The sequence below is a fragment of the Carassius gibelio genome, chromosome A15 (genome assembly GCF_023724105.1).
Source record: "Carassius gibelio isolate Cgi1373 ecotype wild population from Czech Republic chromosome A15, carGib1.2-hapl.c, whole genome shotgun sequence".
Lineage (NCBI taxonomy): Eukaryota > Metazoa > Chordata > Actinopteri > Cypriniformes > Cyprinidae > Carassius > Carassius gibelio.
This window is the reverse complement of record NC_068385.1, coordinates 10698634-10719040: the sequence shown is the minus strand read 5'-3', so window position 1 is coordinate 10719040 and position 20407 is coordinate 10698634. Positions and strand designations below refer to the sequence as shown.

Below are 20407 nucleotides of genomic sequence, written 5' to 3'. Positions count from 1 at the left end.
AGGGCATTAACATTGAAGCACGGCATGAAGCACTGAAGAATTGTATTTGCTGTGGTAAAGGTTTCAGAGGATTAATTAGCTCACAAAACCCTTTCAAATAAAAGAGAGTGCTGAAATGTAAAGAGATTATAGCGACTGTCTGTTTCCTGAGAAAGGATTACTCTTTTTCCATACTCCTCCTTTCTGCAGTCAGACTCTTATCTAGAGATTGCTGTTTAGCTCATTTATTTGGGGCTTTCAAAAATCAAACGAAAGCCTGTTTTAGGCTGACTAAGCTTCAAGGAGACTGTGCTTTTCCACCACTGAGCGTAAAATAGATTTGTACTGCCGTCAAGCATCAACTGCATTTTGTGGCCATAGATGGATCCACAACAAGAACCTTCAAAAGCAATTTCATGGCTGCATAAATTGTTAGCTCAGGATAACAAGGCAGTGTTCACAATTAACACTTGCCAAATTCCACATGCAGGTTTTTTTTTCATTTAGTCATTTAGCCTACAGCGAATTGTAAGAATGATAATCTGACTGGTGTAAATAATATTAAGTGAATCAAGTTATAGCAATGATTTACTAAAGAAAATTATTTTGACTTGCATGTCATTTATTAAGTTTTGTCTCAGAGAGCAAACTTCTGCTTCCTCTCCAGATCTCAAGGGCAGCACATATAAGAAAGTCTTCTTCACCCCTCAGTAAAAAAACAAACAAAAAAACAAAAACACCTCTAATGATAATATGAAGACTGGGAACAAAATGAAGTTGGTGCTTGACAGCAGTGCTCATGTTTATAAATATGTATTTTTTAAGCATTATTACAAAAAAACTTGTACTTTTCTGAGCTGACTTATCAGGAATATTTATCAAGGACTTATTTCAGGAAAGTCAGCTCAGGAAATGGAATAAACTGAAGTATAAACAAATAATAAAAAAACAAAGGCAATAAAAGGTACAGGTAATGAGGGAACTTCGGTAGAATAGTGAACTGCGGTCAGATGAGATGTTGTCAGGCCATATGTCAGTAATAACCAATTTTCCTGTCCTGTCAGCCGTTATACTGTGCTCGTAGAGCATGCTCTTCAGTTGCACACACAAATGCAGTTGTGGTGCGCTCTAGCCTGTATAATTTTTTGGGAATCAATTTTTTATTTCTTTTTCAAAGAGAGGGTCATATACAATTGTATAGAATTTCTTCTCCAAAAATATACCATACAAAATTGACCCTCTAAACCCCTCCAGTCACCCACCCCACCCAGCCCCCCAGCGGTCCCCAAGTCCAGGCCACCTTAACAATAAAAATGCAATCAAAAAACAAATTGCCTACAAAATTTGTAGAAGAGAAAAGAAATAAATAAAATAAATAAATAAAATAAAATGCAATATAAATAAAAAATTTTTTTTACAAATAAAATATGAAATAAATAAATACATACAAAATATAGAGGCAATCTACAATATGATAACCTTAGGCTAAACAAAAGTACCACATAAATCATGTTAAACATTCAAAATATACCCCACGTTAATTTCTACTAAACTTGAAGTTTTTCTGTTAAATCCTTTGCAACTACTTTCTATGCCTCAATGGTTGAGGCTCTAGCCTTATTTATTCTGGCTGTTGAGAGTTCTAACATTACTATTTCATGAAACTGAAGTAGCCAGTGTCGCACAGATAAAGTATGAGGAGGGAGCCATCTTTATGCAATTATCTTTTTGGCCGATGTTAGTCCTGCCAACCAGATCTTTCTTTGTAGTGCAGTGAAACCTAAACTGGAATCATCATTTAGAAGAAGCACTACTGGTTGCACTGGTATATCTTTTCCTATCATATCAGACAATATTGAAGAGATCCTTTCCCAGAACTCATAAACTTTCTCACATTCCCACACCGTATGCATAAATGTTCCCACTTGTTGGTAGGTACAGAAGCTGCAATGGGGACTTAGAGATAGTTTAACGAGAAAACGTTTCTTTGGTGTCCAGTACAATCTATGACAAAATTTGTAATGAATTAATTGGTGGTTTGGATTTTTTGATGCACCGAATATATTCCCCCATACAGTCTGCCAATCAATCTGGTCAACAGATAACTCCCTTACCCAAATAGTATGCAATGGTAGTTGTTTTACCTTAACTTCAAGAAGGCGAGAATAGATAGCTGACACTACATTTTGTTGAGAAAAATTAAAGAACCAACTGTGAACAGGATGTGTTTCGAGAGCTAAGCCCCAAGGGACTCCGTATGCTCTGAGTGCCGAACGCAATTGCAAGAATAAAAAGAAGGATGATGCAGGTCATTAAATGATACAGCTATATTTTGAAAACTAAGCATACCATTATCATTCCATATGTCAGCAAGAGTCCTTATTCCATGCTTCGACCACTGTTCTGATGTGAATGGTTCAGAACCACACTTAATATTCCTATTGTGCCACAAAGGAGTCTGCAGATGCCATTTGTTATCATAGCTTAATAATTTCTCCACTGTTTTAAAAGTGTTAATTGTGTTCGTTATGATGGGGCCAAATGATTGTTTGCAGTACTTTAAAGAGAGTCCAGAAAAAAGTACATCTTCAAGTCTAATTGGTTTGACAATTGCTTCTTCTATTTCTCTACAGGGTGTGGGAATCAACTGCAGTTGGAAGGCTTTATGATATAACTCAAATTTAGGCACAGAGAGACCTCCCTCCATTTTAGTACGTTGTAATGTAGCCAATTTTAACTTTGGTTGTTTGCCATTCCAAAGAAAAGTGCGAATTAAAGAGTCCAGTTTTTTCCACCATTTTGATGAAGGTGACAATGGAATCATGGCACTAAGAAAGCTAACCCTAGGTAAAATATTCATCTTCACAGTTGAGACTCTGGATTGCAGTGATGCAGGAAGTGTTTTCCATCTGTCAATATCTGTTTTAAGCTTTTGAAAAACGTTGTCGTAATTTATATGTACAATTTCTTTTAAATCAGACTGAATAAGAATCCCTAGGTAAGTTATCTGATTTGTGATTGGGATATCTGTTGTCATCTGCATACTCTGAGCTTTTTTGTTTAATGGTAAAAGAGATGATTTGGACCAATTGATCTAGCCTGTATCATTTAATATCAAAGCATGATCAATGAGCATGCAGTTGTTTTAGTTATATCGTAAGTTAAGTCATGAAGTTTCCAAACATTCTTTTAGCCATTAATTGTTATAGTCCAGTGATATTTTTGTTTGCACAAGGAGACAGATGACTGTCAGTGCTCCACGCAGAGTTCTGATCTCACCATAATCTAGTTTTTCTGGAATGACAAGACTAAATTCAATGTATCCAAGGCACTTGAAGAAAACTACCTGCTGTTTTGCTGAGACACAGACAAGTTGAGGCAGATCCAATTGCAAGCATTTTATTGACAAAATTAACACATGGGTAACAAAAACAGGAGCTAAACCAGAAATCAACAAGGAGCAACAGCTGATTCTTCGTGTCATTTCAGATGGACTGGATGATGCTGAGATCCGATCTTTGTGTGGAGAATGGGTTGGTTGTCAGGCTCCTTGTGTGCACAGAAACTCAGTGGATTATTACAATTAATAGCAAAATGAATTTAAACTATTTCTATTTCTATAGCTATTTACTACTGACACATTAAACAAAAGGTAGATATAACTGGCTTATCTGACTTATCCCAAGAAAGTCTGATGCCTATTAAACATAATTTCCTCCAAAAAGAGCTCAGGAAATGTGAGTAACAAGTGTGCAGATTCCGTGTGGGCCTAGTGACAACCTACACTTCCATCCTTCCTTAATGGACGTGACCTCGTGGTCACCTTGGTTACACTGGTTCTCTAGAAGGCAAATTTCGTTGAAGTGTTGAATTAAAGAAATGATTGCCTTCTGCCGAGAAAAGGTCTTTATGATCTATTAATATTCAAGCGCTTACAGGTGGTTTGGCTGTAAAGCAAATACATAAACATTCTCCTTCGTTACACTTGAATGTGGCTCAAATGAACCGTGAGCACCTTTTCCTCCACCTACTATTTTTTTCCTCTCCCTTCCTCAAAGCTCTCAGTTTAATTGTGGATGTGGCTTCATAGCTAAGAGCGTTGAGTGCCTCTTCAAGCCAGCATGCCCACAGCAGCAGCGTACCATGTTTAAAGAGCATATCCTAGGTACCAATGTGCCTAGATAAACAGTATCCCTGGCCGCACGACGCTGCCCCCTCTGGAATCCACAGCAGTCATCCCTGCAACCCAGAGGAATGGAAACTGGAGATGGCATAACATCTGCCCGGCATACCGCGAGACTGCACAGATACTTTGCCAGGCCCCAATCTGCCACCCCGTCCTCGACTTCACACAAACACAAACACAAGCTGCCTCCAGGTTGGGATCAAACAGCCCAGCTTTTAGAAGTTCTCACTTAGTCTGTAAAAGATTAACAAGTTATTGACTGCATGTTGACCCATGCCGGTCCCCTCCTCTCCTTAGTACTGTTATCTGATGGTTGGAGTGAGGGTGGCCTGTGGACTAAGTGAGGGTTGCTCGCTCCGGGCTTGAGTGGGCGGCTTTGATGTGAGATGTGCAACCCTGTGTGTGTGTTACACAGCTTTCATAAACATCTCCACAAGTGCAGCATGACAGGAGAGGAGGCCGTCCAATGGACTCACAAAGGACCACAAACACGCATGCACGTCCGTGCTTTTACAACTAATGTGGCCAGCCACAAGGACAAAATGCTGTGATTGATTTGTTTATTTGTTCTTTTTTTTTTTCTTGCACGAAGTTCATGTCTGCGGTATTAGAGCGCACCGATTCCCAGCGCCCGCCCTTTAAATCCACATGTTTATAATTTGAGATTTCCTCTTTTTCTAAGGTCTTAGGCGAGTGCTGTTAATTTGAAAGGGATACTTTTGTTTCAGTCCTCTGACTTTGCCAAGTTGGAGGCCTCTGCTTGTCGGGCTGCTGAGATCATCGAAAGTTGGTCGGGGAGAATGCCTAAGACACTTTTAAAAATAAATCATGGCTATGAGGAGGTTTAGCAGATGTTTTGTGTTTAAAGACTTGTTAAGGGGAGAACAACAAAACGATGAATGCAAGTATGAAGAATCACTCAACAGCTAGCGAATGTCAGTTTCTTGAAAGGATATTCTGAGGTGTATTTCGCAGCTCATATCAATGCAGTGGTGATGGTTCGATACCATAATTTTGGCTTCGGTACGATACCAGAAAGTAATACCATGGTATCAATACTAATCGATACTATAAATGGCAAAAAACCAGCCTCCAAAAATAGGTGAACTGAAAAATAAATAAATAAATGCTTATCATTTATAGTATTTATTAATCTTGGTTAATGTTAGGTATGCGTTTAATGCATAATGTAATGTTAACATACTAAACATGTATTAGTAGCCTACATTTATCATTTATAAATAATCATTGACCTACATTTATAAGTACTATAATGCTGTTGATGAATTATATATATATAAAAAAATTCAAGTGTTATTCTAACAGTCACAGTAATATTCCAAATCACGTTATTATTTCTCTCTCCCTCAGATTGTTTTCAGATTTCAGACTCAGATAGGCAAAGAAAAAGCTTTAAAAATAAATCTCTCTCTCTCTCTCGCCTACTTCATGTTAGCGTTCAACAATGTGGCAAAAACATTCCCTTCATATTATTGATACTAATATTAATATAGCAAAACTGTTAATTTGAATCAACACTCCACTTTTTTGTTGAAAATAGGCTCATTTTCCAACTCTCCTAGAGTTAAACAGCTGAGTTTTACCATTTTTGAATCCATTCAACCGATCTCTGGGTCTTGTGTTAGCACTTTTAGCTTAGCTTAGCATACATTAATATAGCAAAACTGTTCATTTAAATCAACTAATTTCAATCAAATTAAATTAGTATTTGACTTGAAATGCAAGTGCAAATATGTGACCAAAATGTCACTGGTTCTATCGCACATGTTTGAGCTTTCGTGTTTACTGCGTCATATCTTATGTTTGTGTGTAAATCAGTTGTGAATGCAAGTTCAAATTAAGTCTGAATTTATGAATGATGCACTTACCTGTTTATCTCTTAATTCTCGGAAAAGATCAGGATGAGTGCGCGACAAATGCTAAGCAAGATTTGATGTGTTGAATCCTGTGGTCAGTTCATTCACGTTTATCATCAGCTTTGTATGCAAATTAATGCCATTTAACACTTCTACTGTTCTCTGTATTTATTAGTTTTGGGTGCGTTGATAGAGTTTCATCTGTCTGATACATGGCGTTATTCTTCAGGTTTACCGATTTACATGATATAACGAACTGAGCAAAATTATGATATCATACAGTATTAAATATGATATGTACAGGTATTTTTCCAATATGTATGTGTATACCACACATCCCTACAATGTAGTCCGTTCCAACTTGCTGAAGTAAACTGCTTTTGATGTACGATTTCAAACATCTTGAAATATAAACGAACAAACCCAATACATATTTATCAATTAATACGTATTTTGAAATGGGATTTTAGGTGTTTTAATACCTGTAGGTCATTAGTTTTGTTCCAAAATGGGAACTTAAGTTGTTTCAATGCTGCAATATCTTATTTGCTTTGTTTTCACAGGGCAACATTTCGAAGTGCAGCAAAATTTGTTCAGTATTCTTAAAATGTAGTATGTGTCGGGACACTATTCTTGCAATGCACCTGTTTCGGACAAGAGTAATGGCTATGATTTTAAGATGAAGAGCTTTGGTTTACTACAGTGACTAAAGTGCTCACCCACGGAATAAGACACTGCTGCTTTTTGAATACAGCATTTCCTATATTATGAATTATGATACAGCTTGGTTCATTGGTCTGTTTGGTTGTTTACCACTTCAGAATTTGTTTTCAGTCGTGTTGAGACCAGCTTGTTCAGGCTATCCTGGACCGATTGTTTTGGTGAATATCTGAGCTCGATTGCAGTGTTCATATATTCCTAAAAGAACAGAAAGAAAACTTGCCAGAACATGGTGTTTGTTATGCAAATGTAGAATGACAAAAGGGTGAGTAAATCATATTTTTTTTTCTTTTGGGTGAATTATCCCAATATTCCTTAAAATATTTGATTACTACAAGAATTATGTCATATGGACATATGTTAGTATTGTAGCTCGAGTACGCAAAAAAAAACTATTTTGCCTTGAGGACGATGTGGTATAAATAGGATGCATCAAAAATTGCTTTAACATCTCAGGTTCCTAAAATTTTATGGCTGCTTACCATCACAGAGAAACTCTCTTTTTAATTTAGCTTCCCCACAGGCCAACCAACTGACGCCTCTTCACGAGGCTATGTATTTAAACAAGGCCGCAAAAGCCCCAGCACTCGTTTCCATTCTCCTCTGGCTTTTGGAGAACAGAGTGTACCATCAGCAAACTTGTGTCCCAACAAGCTGGCCAAGCCTCATCTGTCAAAGCCAGGGTAAGCGCGAAAGTGGCGGGGTGAGGGAGAGGAAGCTCCCAGATAAACATACCGCAGCGCCTAAACTCCTAATCACTCTACGCTTCCGTTTGTAGCCTCTATAATTAGAAGGCACTCTCTTCCATGTATTCCCAGTTGACGCAAATGCTTCTTGTGGCTTGGCACCTCATTTGGGGCGTGGGTTAGTTTATGGCCAGGCCGTAGCTTGGTTTAGTCTTCTGATACAGCATAAATAGCTAACCGCTGTCTAATTCATTGGCCGACTCTGTTTTTCTGTTTCGTTGGCATGACCCTTCCTCCTTTCACTGCCGCAGCCCATCGCTGCATGCTTCCTGTCTTACCGCTCAATGAGATGGCAAAGCCACACCTAAAGAAGATTCTATTCCTAAGTGTGAAAACGAAAATAACGTGGGCAGAAATAGGACAGATGAGCTCGTCTGAGACGGCCACTATTCCATTGTCGTGTTTGGGAGTTTGTCTGATCTTCCAGTAATATACTCCATTTTAGATTTGTCAGACCACCCAATAAATGCTCGCCACAAATTAAACCCCTTTGTGAACTGGGCATTAGAGATTCAGCATTTGAAAATCACAAATTATTGTCATCTTAAATTACATCAGTAAGATCGAGAGCCAGCGGCTAAATCCATCTTATTCATTGTGTTGGAAAAATACTTCCAAAGCGGTAGTGACCAGACTTTCATGTGTGGAAAATAGCCTGTAGAGCTGTCACGCTGTTTTTAGAAATAAGTTGTATGCGGGGTTGCGTTGCCATGAAGATTTGCTTCAGGGTTTTTTTCTATTGTGGTTTAGTAAGTGTGTTGTTTACAGTAAGAGCTTATACTTTCTGTAGTTTCACTAACTTCAAATAAAAGTGGGAAAATGAGAGGCCCTGTCATCAGAGGTTCCACTTGGGTTCTCCTGCGGTTGTATTTAAAACAGATCCACATATTCTCTGGCACGGACAGCTGAGGGAAGATCTTGACATGCAGTTAATTCTAGAACACAAATTGCAGTGGAACAATATTACCCTTTACAACCATGTAAACGTGTCTCATGAAATGCTCCGTACTTGATGGCAGTCGTTTTTGACTTGCAGTATGTTCTTCTCAGTTTAAAGGAACACTCCACTCTTTTTTTTTATTATAAATAAGCTCATTTTCCAACTCTCCTAGAGTTAAACAGTTGAGTTTTACCATTTTTGAATCCATTCAGCCGATCTCCGGGTCTGGCGGTAGCACTTTTAGCTTAACTTAGGGTAGTTGCAAAATGCCTATTTTCAGCTCAGAGTTGGTGCACTTAAAGCAAGTAAATGTTCAAATGAAATGTATATATGTTTAGAGTGGCCATTACTGCCATTTATTGATGTATGAACGTGGACTTATCAATAGGCCACAATTCAGAAACACTGAATTGATTTTGATCCCACCATTGGTCCCCAAATCCAAATGGTAAACCCCAAGAAAGTTTATCTAGGGCTGGGAAAATCCTAAAAACGTAAAGCTTGGGGTATCATATCTGTAGCATGTAGCATGGTATTGGTTACCATGGTGAAATAAATGATGCTCTTCTCTGGTCTTCAGGTATGTTACTCGTGACTGCAGACACCCTTGGCCATGACTTCCATGTTTTCCAAATCGTGACTCACCCATGGGCGTCTTCCCAGAGTGCAGTTCATCATCTATACACACTTCATAGAGGAGAGACTGAGGCTAAGGTAAGAACATACAGTATGTGTATGCACAGATTTACATAAAAGCTTTTTCTTACTTTCAGCACTGCCCATTAGCACGCACATATGGAACAAACTCATAAACTTCTATCCTCCAAATGGAAGATGTATCCACAACAAAAAGAAACTGTCTTGCATTCAAGGAATACGTGGACCATGTGGGATATTAATTTAAACTTCAAAGCTCCCCGTTCCATCCCTTGCTCACACGCACATGCCTATGTACACTCAGGCACTTTTCGAGGGAGTTATTGAGATGAAATATTGCCTTTCTGGACTCTTTTAATCATTAACGTAATCATTTAAAAGTCTTTGTAGGCCACCCACAACTGTTTATGGTTGCCTGTGCTTGTATGGCTCTGGAAATGTGCAATTTGAACATGTTTTTCATTGTCAGTGAATCCCTGCATGTTATCTAAATAATGTCAAGAGACATAAGGTACCACTGAGCTCCAGAAGAACACTGTACTGCTGTCTCAGCTCCTTTGTAGTATGTAGGGCAGTGAATGTTAGACAAAAAATGTGGGAATGTCCCATCTGATTGATTTTGAACATGACTATGAGATACATAAGCCCTTGCTACTGTGGTATATATGAAACATGTGAGTGTAACTGTATCCTAAACATTTGTCACTGTTCAGAATGTTTATTTTAATTTTATTTTTGTACGTTTAGTCAGTTCGTGGCTTCCTTTACCTTGATTTTTAATTCTACATGTGTCTTTGTGGTAATCTGAAGACCTAGCTACTGTTGACCTGTCCACCAACTTAAGGTTAAGCGCATCAGGGCTTTTCCAGAGTCACAGCAACATGAATATTTGTGTACCTGGAGAGCTTTTGCCCCCCAGTACAAAACAAAATGATGTGGATCCATGTGAAATATTTGTGCTCTCAGCAGTTAGTCTTTGCTTATTCTAAAACTTCCTCCCCTGTAACTCCCATGTTTAGTTTTCAACACTGTTGAATCCAAAGACCCGAAACTTATTAGTTTTGCCAATATGTTTTCAATCACCAAGGCTGCAAAAAAAAAAAAAAAAAAAATGCTAAAAATACCTCAGATGGCTGGTGAGAGCTTAGATTGTGCTTCTGACTGGAGCTTTTACTCTTGCACCTTGGGGTCGAGCTCGGGGCATGTAACACCTACGATATCTTAGGCTATGAGGTCATGGACTAAAGGATATTCCCACTGGGACAATATGGTCGCACTTGCGACTTTACACTACTCTCTCTTAAATCCCTGGAAATAGACTGTTGGCAGCTCTGAATATAGGCTCCTTAATTTTTCCACTTCATCCCAGCTTTGTAAATGACAAATCTAGAACAACTAATGGTGGTATCTGAAAAATAATTTGGTTTTTGGATTTTGTTCAGTTAGCCAGATGTTTGTTGCATTTTAGTACTGCTTAAGTGAAGTAAGAAATAGTTTAGAACTTACAGCTAGAACATAGTTACTGCTTTACTGCTGTGAAAACTAGATTGCTTGAAGAAGTAACCATAATATATCTATTCTAGTCACATGATTTGAAACCCCATTTTTTTATTTTTTATTAATTATTTATTTTTATTTTAATATAATTTATTTAAATGTTTTCACTTTAATATTCTATTTAAATTATTATTATTATTTTTTTTACCATTTTAGTAGGTTTTATTTTTATTTTCTCTTCGTAATAGTTATTCTTTTTAATTTATTTTATTTTTACTAGTTATTTTTATCTAGTTTTAATAGTATTATTTATATTTTTACTTTTACTTAAGGCAGTGTATAGTGGTCTCAAAACATATTTGATCAAATATATTGATGATTCTTCGATCCATTTTATTTATTTATTTTATGTAACGTTACTCAGGTTGAATAGTTGAAGCGGACATCTAAGGACATGATCAGCTCATTAGTGCCTGCCAAGCCTTGGTAATCTATCTGGGTGCTTTTAAAGTTTAATTTACTTTTGTGATATATTGGGTTATTGCACAAATCAGTTTGGGAAATAACTGCACTGATTTAGTTTTCCTCTCTCCTAAATACGGTTTCATCCATTTAGCCTTGCAGCTGTTCCACCACAATATCTCCTTCAGTTGGCAAATTGTAAGGTTTTATTTGCTTAAGTAGAACTAATATTTATTCCTAAAGGGCCTAGACCCTTACTTGCCCAGTCGGTGTCATGTTTGGATATGCACACAAACCTGTTCTCTGCTCTGGTTCATAAACACACACTCCCGCAATCACACTGACACATTCGATGTCTAAAAGCATGCCAGACATATTTCCCCCAATTTAAATCCTTCTTTATATTATAAATATTAACACTGCAATGAATAAAAACCATTTTACCATATGATATTTGCCTATGAGTGCCATGCAACTGTAGCACAGTCAAGTGTTATATGTCTAAAACAGTGGTTTTCATTCCTGGTCCTGGGGACCCACCACTCGCTTATTTACACACACCTGATTCAGTTCATTAGGAGAGAGCTCGTGAACTCAGCTGAGGGTTTCAGATAAGAGAGACATACAAAATGCGCAACCAGGATTTAAAAACCACTGGTCTAAAAGAAATACTTTTTTTTATTCCTATTGCATTCATATTGGTATAGAAAAGAATCACCCCCTTAAAATAATCGCAATTTGTTGCTTTGCAGCCTAAAATTAAGACAGACAGTTTTTGTTTTATCCAACTGTATTTTACTATACTATAGTTTTTTTTTCTCCTTTTTTATGTTTTCACAATTTTTTTTTGTCCTGTTACCCTTCAAGTGAACTCTGAGGTGGGTGAAAAAGGTTGAATTGCATGCTGGGTACTGGCCCGTGGGTGAAGTTTAAGTTCTTCTCGTTCCTGCTCCTTATATTGAAGGTGTGCCGAGGTGGCCCGCAGCTCTGCTGAGATGAGAAAGGTGGTTAATCTGTCACCGGCTCAATGCCAGGTTTGCTGCCTGGCCATGCATTGGCTTTGATCTTGAATTGTAAACAACGCAGACTGCAGAAAGCAATCACCCTCCAAGACGCATTATCTTGAACTGAACAAATAAAAGGAGTGATAATGCCTCGTGGGCGGACGCAGGCACCCGGCCTTATCTGGCTGGCTGATTGACTGCGCTTGTACTGACTCCTAGCCTGCTCCGGACTGACCTTAGCGTGCATGAAGGTAAATAACCAACCAGGCTGCGCTGCCTGAAGCCATACACCGTTTTAGCTGTTCTGGGCATCACATGACTGACCAAACAGCTCATTTGATTTGTGTCTGATTAACTAACTTAAAGATCTCAGTCCTTGTCTTTGGTCACTTAAATCTTATTTTTATACCTCCAGGTGAGGTATCGTCCCTGAACAGGATATGGTCATTGATCTTGATTCATTCGCTCATCTCTGGATTGCTGTATTCAGTATGAGACTGATCTGAGACAGATAGAGCCGAATGACCTAGAATCGGACAGATCTCCAGACAGCTGCATTCCAGTAGCTGATGGCTATCAATAAAAAGTGCTGTAAAAAAGCCATTAGCTGAACCTTGCTGATGGCAGAGTGCTGTACGATAAAGCCAAGTGTAAGATTTCTGGACTATGTCTTGGGGAAGGTCTACCATCAATTCATAGAGCTACATTCAATCACACAGGGTTCGTGTTCAAAAAACAGCTAGAATAGGATTTCAAGATGCGGTCTACTGAAACTATGCTCATGACGCAAGATGCTGAAAAAACAGGGTGGGATTCAACAGCCCTCTGACACATGTATACATAGACCAACAATTTAAAAATAGTGTAGACTGAACATACTGTCGAGGTGTGAAGCACAGAAGCATGGGATGCACTGTTGCAGTTATACAGTTCATCTATTTTTAGATGTTTTTTTAATACAAAAGCCAGGTTAGATATTCAGGTTTTTCGTGCCAGTAACCAAGATCTGGTAATCTTTTCCGAAACCTCCTCATCCCAGCATCTAGGTGTGACTACCAACACTTCTTTCCTTTTCAAGCGTTTCACAGAACAATTTTTTTTAAGGGAGATTGTATCTGTCTTTGCCAGAAACTCTTTATGAAAAAGTAATCTTTCTTATGACTAACCAGAAAAAATTCCAACAGAAGTCAGGTTGCATTCCTTAAAGTTGGCATGAAATAAAAATGGATAAAACAAACAAACAATGATCTTATTTTGAATGATTCATCCATGCATCCGTTTCATTTTAATAGATGTATTTTTTCTGACCTAGTAAATTTTTATTCATTATATAACCCTGGTGATGTGCCAGACTTCTCCTATATATATATATATATATATATATATATATATATATATATATATATATATATATATATATATATATATATAATATAATATAATATAATATATTTTTCTCGATAATCTGTTTAATCTGAATGTTTATCCCAATACATGAGAAGATCTGCTACCTCTATTTTTGACAAAGGCTGTATTGTTCATACTGTTACTCAAGACCCTACACTAAAAAAAATGTAAATGTACTCAATGTAATGTTGATTTTATAAATTTTATTGACATTTCATTTTCAAATCCTAACCAACTTAAATCTCAAAGCTGGTTGTGGGCTTCTTTCCTTTCTCTTCTCTTACCACTCTAGGTGCAGGACATCTGCTTCAGCCAGGACTGCCGCTGGGTGGTGATCAGTACTCTTCGAGGTACATCTCATGTCTTTCCCATCAATCCATACGGTGGAGCGCCATGTGCTCGCACACACGTGTCTCCACGTGTGGTGAATCGCATGAGCCGTTTCCAGAAGAGTGCCGGACTAGAGGAGATCGAGCAAGAGCTGAGCAGCAAACAGGGCGGACGATGTAGCCCTATTCCTGGCCTCTCTAGTAGCCCATCTGGATCCCCACTACACGGTTAGCAACCCCATTTTTTTTTTGGGGAAATATTATGCACCTCTTACACTTCTGCAGTCCTTCATAAGTTAGTAAAACTAGTTCTTCTGGTCCAAAATCTAGTGAGATGGGAAAATGATCCATTTTTAATTACTCTGAACTATATTTTTGGTAACATATTGAATTAAATAGATATTTCAGTATTTCATATTTACATTTCTTGTTCACCATCCTGAATTCATTCATTCACCCTGGCCATTCAGGGGTTAATCGAGCTCATAGAGAGCTCACTAGAATTTGAAACGAAGTAGATCCTGGCCATTCAGGGGTTAATCGAGTCACCCTAGAAGACCTTGGGTTGGAGCCTGTTGACTTCTGTCACAACATTGTGATGTTTGTCAAACACACTCTCTGGCTGCAAACACACTCACACTGACCACGTCTGACCGTTACACAGCACACACACTTCTCATCTCTGTGCTGATTGCCACAGGAGCTGGCACGCCTGTCAGTGTTGTTTGCCCATCAGCACTCCCCGCTCCACAAAGCAGAGGTCTGATTAATCAATACCCCCATGCTCACGGTAAGCACCACGCTGGTACGGACACAGTAGATTCCAGTCAGCTGCGAGGTGTTTGTAGAGCTTCCCAAAGTGTTCAAAAGAGCCTCGCTTTCTCTGTTGCCCAAAGTCATATATCAAATGACACCACACAGACACTTCAAAAAGTAGTTAACTGAATTACTTCAAATAAATGTAAATCTGAATTTTTTTTTATTTTAATTAAAATCAAAATAATATGCCTACTGCATTGCGTCTTGCTGATTTTCAGCATCACCACATTTTTCAAGTTATATATAAAACTTTATGGACTATATAAATGTAATTGAATATTATTTTATTTATTTTATCTAGCTACAATAAAGCTGTCCATCCATCCATCCATTCATCCAAAAAATCTAATCCAAGCAAATCTAATCTAATTGAATGAATTTGAGTGACGTTTGACTGTCTCAAAGAAAATATGAAAAACTGTTTTCACGTTGAATTGAGCAACGCTGTGAGGTCACAGGGCCGGAATGTTTGGCGTTTCATGTAGAGATGGTTACTAGCAGCCATGAAAATGGGCCTCAGAAGCTTTGTTGTAAATCAGACTCACTTTTCAAAGCCGGGCTTTAGAAGCACCTGTCAACAATTAGTCCTGTCAGCTTCAGCCTGATGAGACACTTTAACAACAGGGTTCTAAGGTGGCTTTTTTTTTGTACTGGGAACAGGTTGGGGGAATCTAAGAAACAGAAAAAGAAAAAAGTGACGTGACATACAGCCAAGTATGATGACCCATACTCAGAATTAATGCTCTGCATTTAACCCATCCGAAGTGCACACACACAGCAGTGAACACACACACACACACACTTTGAAAACACACCTGGAGCAGTGGGCAGCCATTCATGCTGCAGTGCCCGGGGAGCAGTTAGGGGTTCGATGCCTTGCTCAAGGTCACCTCAGTCATGGTATTGCCGGCCCAAGACTCAAACCCACCCTAGAGTTAGGGGTCAAACTCTATAACCACTAAGCCACGACTTTCCAAAAAGTCTGAAGTCTTACTACACCGTGTGCGACAAGTTTCCAGCGACAAGCAATTTGGGTCCACACCAGACGCGACGTGATAGAATCAATCAAATATATCACAGCCAATCAGAAGTCATTAGGGGCGGGCTCTCTCTGGAAGCACACTGACTGCCCTCTCATACCAAATGGATACGTATATAATCTAATTAATAAATATTAAAGCTTTTTAATATCATTTAATGACTGATAAAATCTTTATTATGGAATATACTGGTTGATTCGTAGTGAGTTCACCGTTTTAGTTCTGCACTTTTCCATGGTCCCTGTGGGCCTTTCCTGTGGGCTCATACGTGGAGCTTGAATGCTTGAGCCCCTTACATATCCTGTAGGAGATGTTTGCTTTATTTTCAGACCAGTCATTCAGTTTTTCTTTCTTGTTATCTCACGGTTTACTTTTTCTTTTACGTTATTTCAGGGTATTCTAATAAATTACACATTGCTCTTCTTCACACTTTTAACATTCACCTTTCCTAACATTTGATAATAACATTTGTTTTGCTAATGACACATTTGTTTAATAAACAATTGCAGTGAAATTATATCTTAATAATTTTTTCATTCATTGTAGTTCCATAAATTTGCAATTGACTGCATTTATTTGATAAAAATACAGCAAAAAGTTTAATATTGTGGAATATTACTACGATTTAAAACACCCGTTTCTATTTTAACCAAAATTTGAACTTTCATCAGTCCTTACTCCAGTCTTCAATGTCACATGATCCTTCATTAATAATTCCAATTTGCTTATTTGGTGCACAAGAAACATTTATTATTATTATCAATGTTAAAAACAGTTGAGCTGCTTAATATTGTTTGTAAAAGTTCAAGAAAGTTCAAAAGAATAGCATTTATTGAAAATGTTAATCTTTTGTAATGTAAGTTTTAATGGTCACCTTTGATTAATTCAATGCATTTTTGCTGAGTAAAAAGTCTTAAAAAAAAAAAAACATCATCGTGAAATCTGCAAAATTGTTTTTGTGGTTGACACACTTTTAAACCATTTTCCGCTATGATTTAGTTATCAGACAAAAAAAGAAAAAAAGCTATCAGCATCACTTTCCGTTTGCTTTTCCGTCGGTTTTGTTCATTTTTTGGGTCCACGAGCGTGAACGGAGGCGGCAGAAATAACTGATTGATAAGAAAAGCTGCGGTGCAGTAGCCACAACAGTAGACTGGCAATTGTCTCTGGTGACAACTCATTGATTTAGGGAAGGAACTAGAGAAGTACACATCCTTCAGAGCTGGTACTCTGTAAAAATAGAAACCACAATCGGGCTTTCTTCTCTCCCAGTTTAATTGTGAAGTTTTTTAAAATCTACATTAGGTTCTTGCCTTAGGTTCATGACATTGTTATATAATTTAACAAGTCCTTCTTTGTCAGTCCAAACAGACAGTTGATTCATTCGTTTAGGTGCTGATTTCTGATTTCTGAAGTTGTTTTGTCTGTCTGCCTTTTCTACCTACAACTGAACCAATGCCAATGGAAAATGCTTTTTGAAGCATAACTGTTGTATGGTTTCCATTCACGGGAATGTTTAGGTCACATGTGGCTTTGGTAGCCACACTGTGCAGCGGTTCAGCTCTGTGTCGGCCAATGCGTGAGGATGCGAGGAGTGCGATGGAAAGAGCCGTCTGGACTGAGGTGGTCACCATTAGCTTTACGCTCACAGGAAATTGAGTGTCGGTTTGAGACAACTTGGTGGTCTCCTTATTTGTATATGTTCATTGACTATTTTGAAAGGAAAAACAAGGTGCAACAGGAAGCTGTTAATTCGCTGTTATTAAGTTAGGGATAACGGGATACTTCCTTTGAGCCATTTAATATCAGCATACGGCTTGTTTGGGTTTCAGGCTTGTTTTATCAGTAACTACGCATGTAGTTACGCCTAAAGCAAAAACAGTCAGACATGGATGCTTTAGCAAAACAGATGACACGATGTTGTTTGGAGCATTGTTTGGTTATAAAGTCACAGATCCAATCTAAATGGCATTCATTCAACTCATTCAATGCTTTTTTTCACTTGTATTTTTTTTTTTCAGCAAGGATGCATTAAATTTATCAAAAGGGATAGTGAAGACATTTTGAATTTTTCAAATAAATGCTGTTCTTTAGAACTTTACTTTCATCAAGGAATCATTAAAAAATGTTATCACTCTTTCCACAATTATATTAAGCATATTAGGGATATTAAAATGATTTTTGAAGGATCTTGTGACACTGAAGACTGGAGTAATGATGTCTGCTGAAATTTCAGCTTTGCAATGAAATTAATAAATTGGGTTATAAAAAAAAAAAAAAACTTTAAATTGCAATACTATTTCCAATACTATCCAATATTACTGTTGTACTGTACTTTTTAATTAATACAGTATGAAATTTTCAAATAACTTCACACTTGTTAAAAATAAGAGACTGTAAAAAATATATAAAGACCTTAATGGTAGTGTAAGTTTGCACATAAAAAAAAATAATATTGAACTTTTCCACTAAAATGTTATAATATAATTTGCAGTGAAAGAGAATTTTCCATTATTGGTCTCAGACTTTTGGAGCCCACTGTATTTTTGTGTATAGAATCTAATCCAGATATCTGCATTTGAAATATTGGACTAAACCGTCTTTCGTCTTCCATTTGATGTTGTTGGGCTGTAGTACTTGTAGAGCAGATTATACGTTTTGTTTTTATGTGGAGTGTGGCAGTATAAGATGTATCACAGTCCTGCGCTGAATCATTTACAACCATCAGATCAGTGTCTGTGGGATATGTAGCCAGATGAGCCGATCTGTTCTTTACGAGCAAGGCCAGCAAACACTCTCTGTAATCACAAACTGTCTCCTCCCTTGTTTGTGGCACACACACACACACAATTAAATTCCATCATAGCTTCACAGCGGCTCTCAAAGATAAAGCTCAGCGCCTCCGCTCACAAAACAACAGACGTGCAATCAGCCAGGCATCAAAGCGCCACTCTTGTTTTAACATACCACAACTCTGCATCATGTACGCTCTCAGTCAGACTCCCTATCCTGGAGATTCATTTCTCTGGTTACAAAGTCTTCTTGTCCTATTGCTGGTCACAGTACCGGGCCAGGCCTCCATGTGGCGCTGTGCTCTCAGCATTCTGTTGACCGGCCAGTTTCAAATGAAGGACCTTATTTCACTCCATTGGCAGAGAGAGAGAAAATACTTAGGCCTGGATCATGCCACTACATTTTGTCTTGATATGAATCTAATCCAGCAAAAGGGCTTTATGAATAGTTTTATGAATAGCCTCATCTTAAAAGCAAACTGCAATGCTTCCTCTCCTACTTATGCCTTAAAGATAAATGATTTGTTATGGATTCTTATTAGTCATTTTTTTCACATTTGTGAATATCATTTATTTTATTACTGTTATTTTAAAATGTCACTGAAATCTATTTTTAAATATTTTGTATGTCTTTTTTTTGTATACAATTTAAACAGTCGTACTTTAGTTAGTCATACATATTTGTTGTTTGATCGTATTCCATTTTAATGGACATTTTTATCATTTTAAAGCTCCCCCCTCCAGTTTCTTCTTGCAGCAATGTCTTTCCCCTGGCACGCCGATTGTAAACATGTCATTGAGACTGTGTTGTTTGGGTGGCCTGGGAGTTTTTTGTTTTTGTTTTTTGTCTCGCTCTCATGCAAAAACTTTTTTTGAGTGGGCTGGTGTGTCTTTATCAGCCAGAGTGAGCCATGCTGATGTGCTGCCCTTTCCCACTGTGAGGAAATGTGATTTTGACACTTCTCATGACCCGAGACCCTGCACTGTCCCACAGTGAAATTTTCTCTGTACCATGATGCATTGCAGCATTCCTCCTCTTGCTGTCAACAAATCTGATATGATTGTTTGAAATGTTTAGAATGAATAATTATATATATATATATATATATATATATATATATATATATATATATATATATATATATATATATATATATATATATATATATATATATATATATATATATATAATAATCCCATTAAGGTGCACTTTAAAAACTCTGGTGGTTAAATGTGTAACTTTGACCAAAACCACAAAACTCTGTTTTTGTTTGCAAAATATTATTTTATGGTGAGCAAATAGCAAATTGCCTATTTTGTGGGTGAAACAGCTGCTGGATATGCATGTTTTTGCCATATTGTAAAACCGAGACTAGTAATGGTGGAATGTTTTTTTATTTATTTATTTCTTATGTTAGATGCGTTGATATTATTTAACACTGACTACTTTCAGGGTTCTTCCAGTTAAAACCACCTTTGGTTTGTAATTTTGGTTGTAATTATGAACTTTGGCAGCTCTGCAGGTTTGATGTTGTGGTTGGATTCTACATATTTTAATTGCATTAATGAGTTTGAAAATATAGTGTGCTTTTGGAAACACAGTAGAGCTTTTGAGTTCAAAGAAATTTTGATTATTGACATTTCTAGGCTAGAACAATTTATACAAATATTTATTAAAGGAAACCTCATTTGTCAGTGCCGTTTAACACGTCCTGGCACAGGCACAAGAAACAGGAAATTCTCCTACATTTCCTTTTCATTCAGCTGCTGCAGCACTGGAATTGTGCTGCTATTTAAGGTTTTTATTATTATTATTATTATTATTATTATTATTTAAATGGGTCTTATATAATTTGATTTACATTTTAGATTTAATTTATATATATATATATATATATATATATATATATATATATATATATATATATATATATATATATATGTATATATAT

The 20407-nt window shown here is 37.3% G+C and overlaps 1 protein-coding gene across 10 annotated transcripts in view; it reads left to right on the top strand.

Annotated features, from left to right (window-relative positions):
* Window positions 1–20407, top strand: part of LOC128029170 (BCAS3 microtubule associated cell migration factor) — a 223762-nt gene that overhangs the window by 52761 nt on the left and 150594 nt on the right. For all 10 annotated transcript variants that reach the window (XR_008187304.1, XM_052616769.1, XM_052616768.1 and 7 more), the window contains exons 14-15: window positions 9029–9162; window positions 13768–14032. Coding sequence is in view for 9 of the 10 variants with exons in the window: in XM_052616769.1 (XP_052472729.1) it covers window positions 9029–9162; window positions 13768–14032 (399 nt within the window). In the remaining variant the exon portion in view is untranslated. The remainder of the gene's footprint in view (window positions 1–9028; window positions 9163–13767; window positions 14033–20407) is intronic.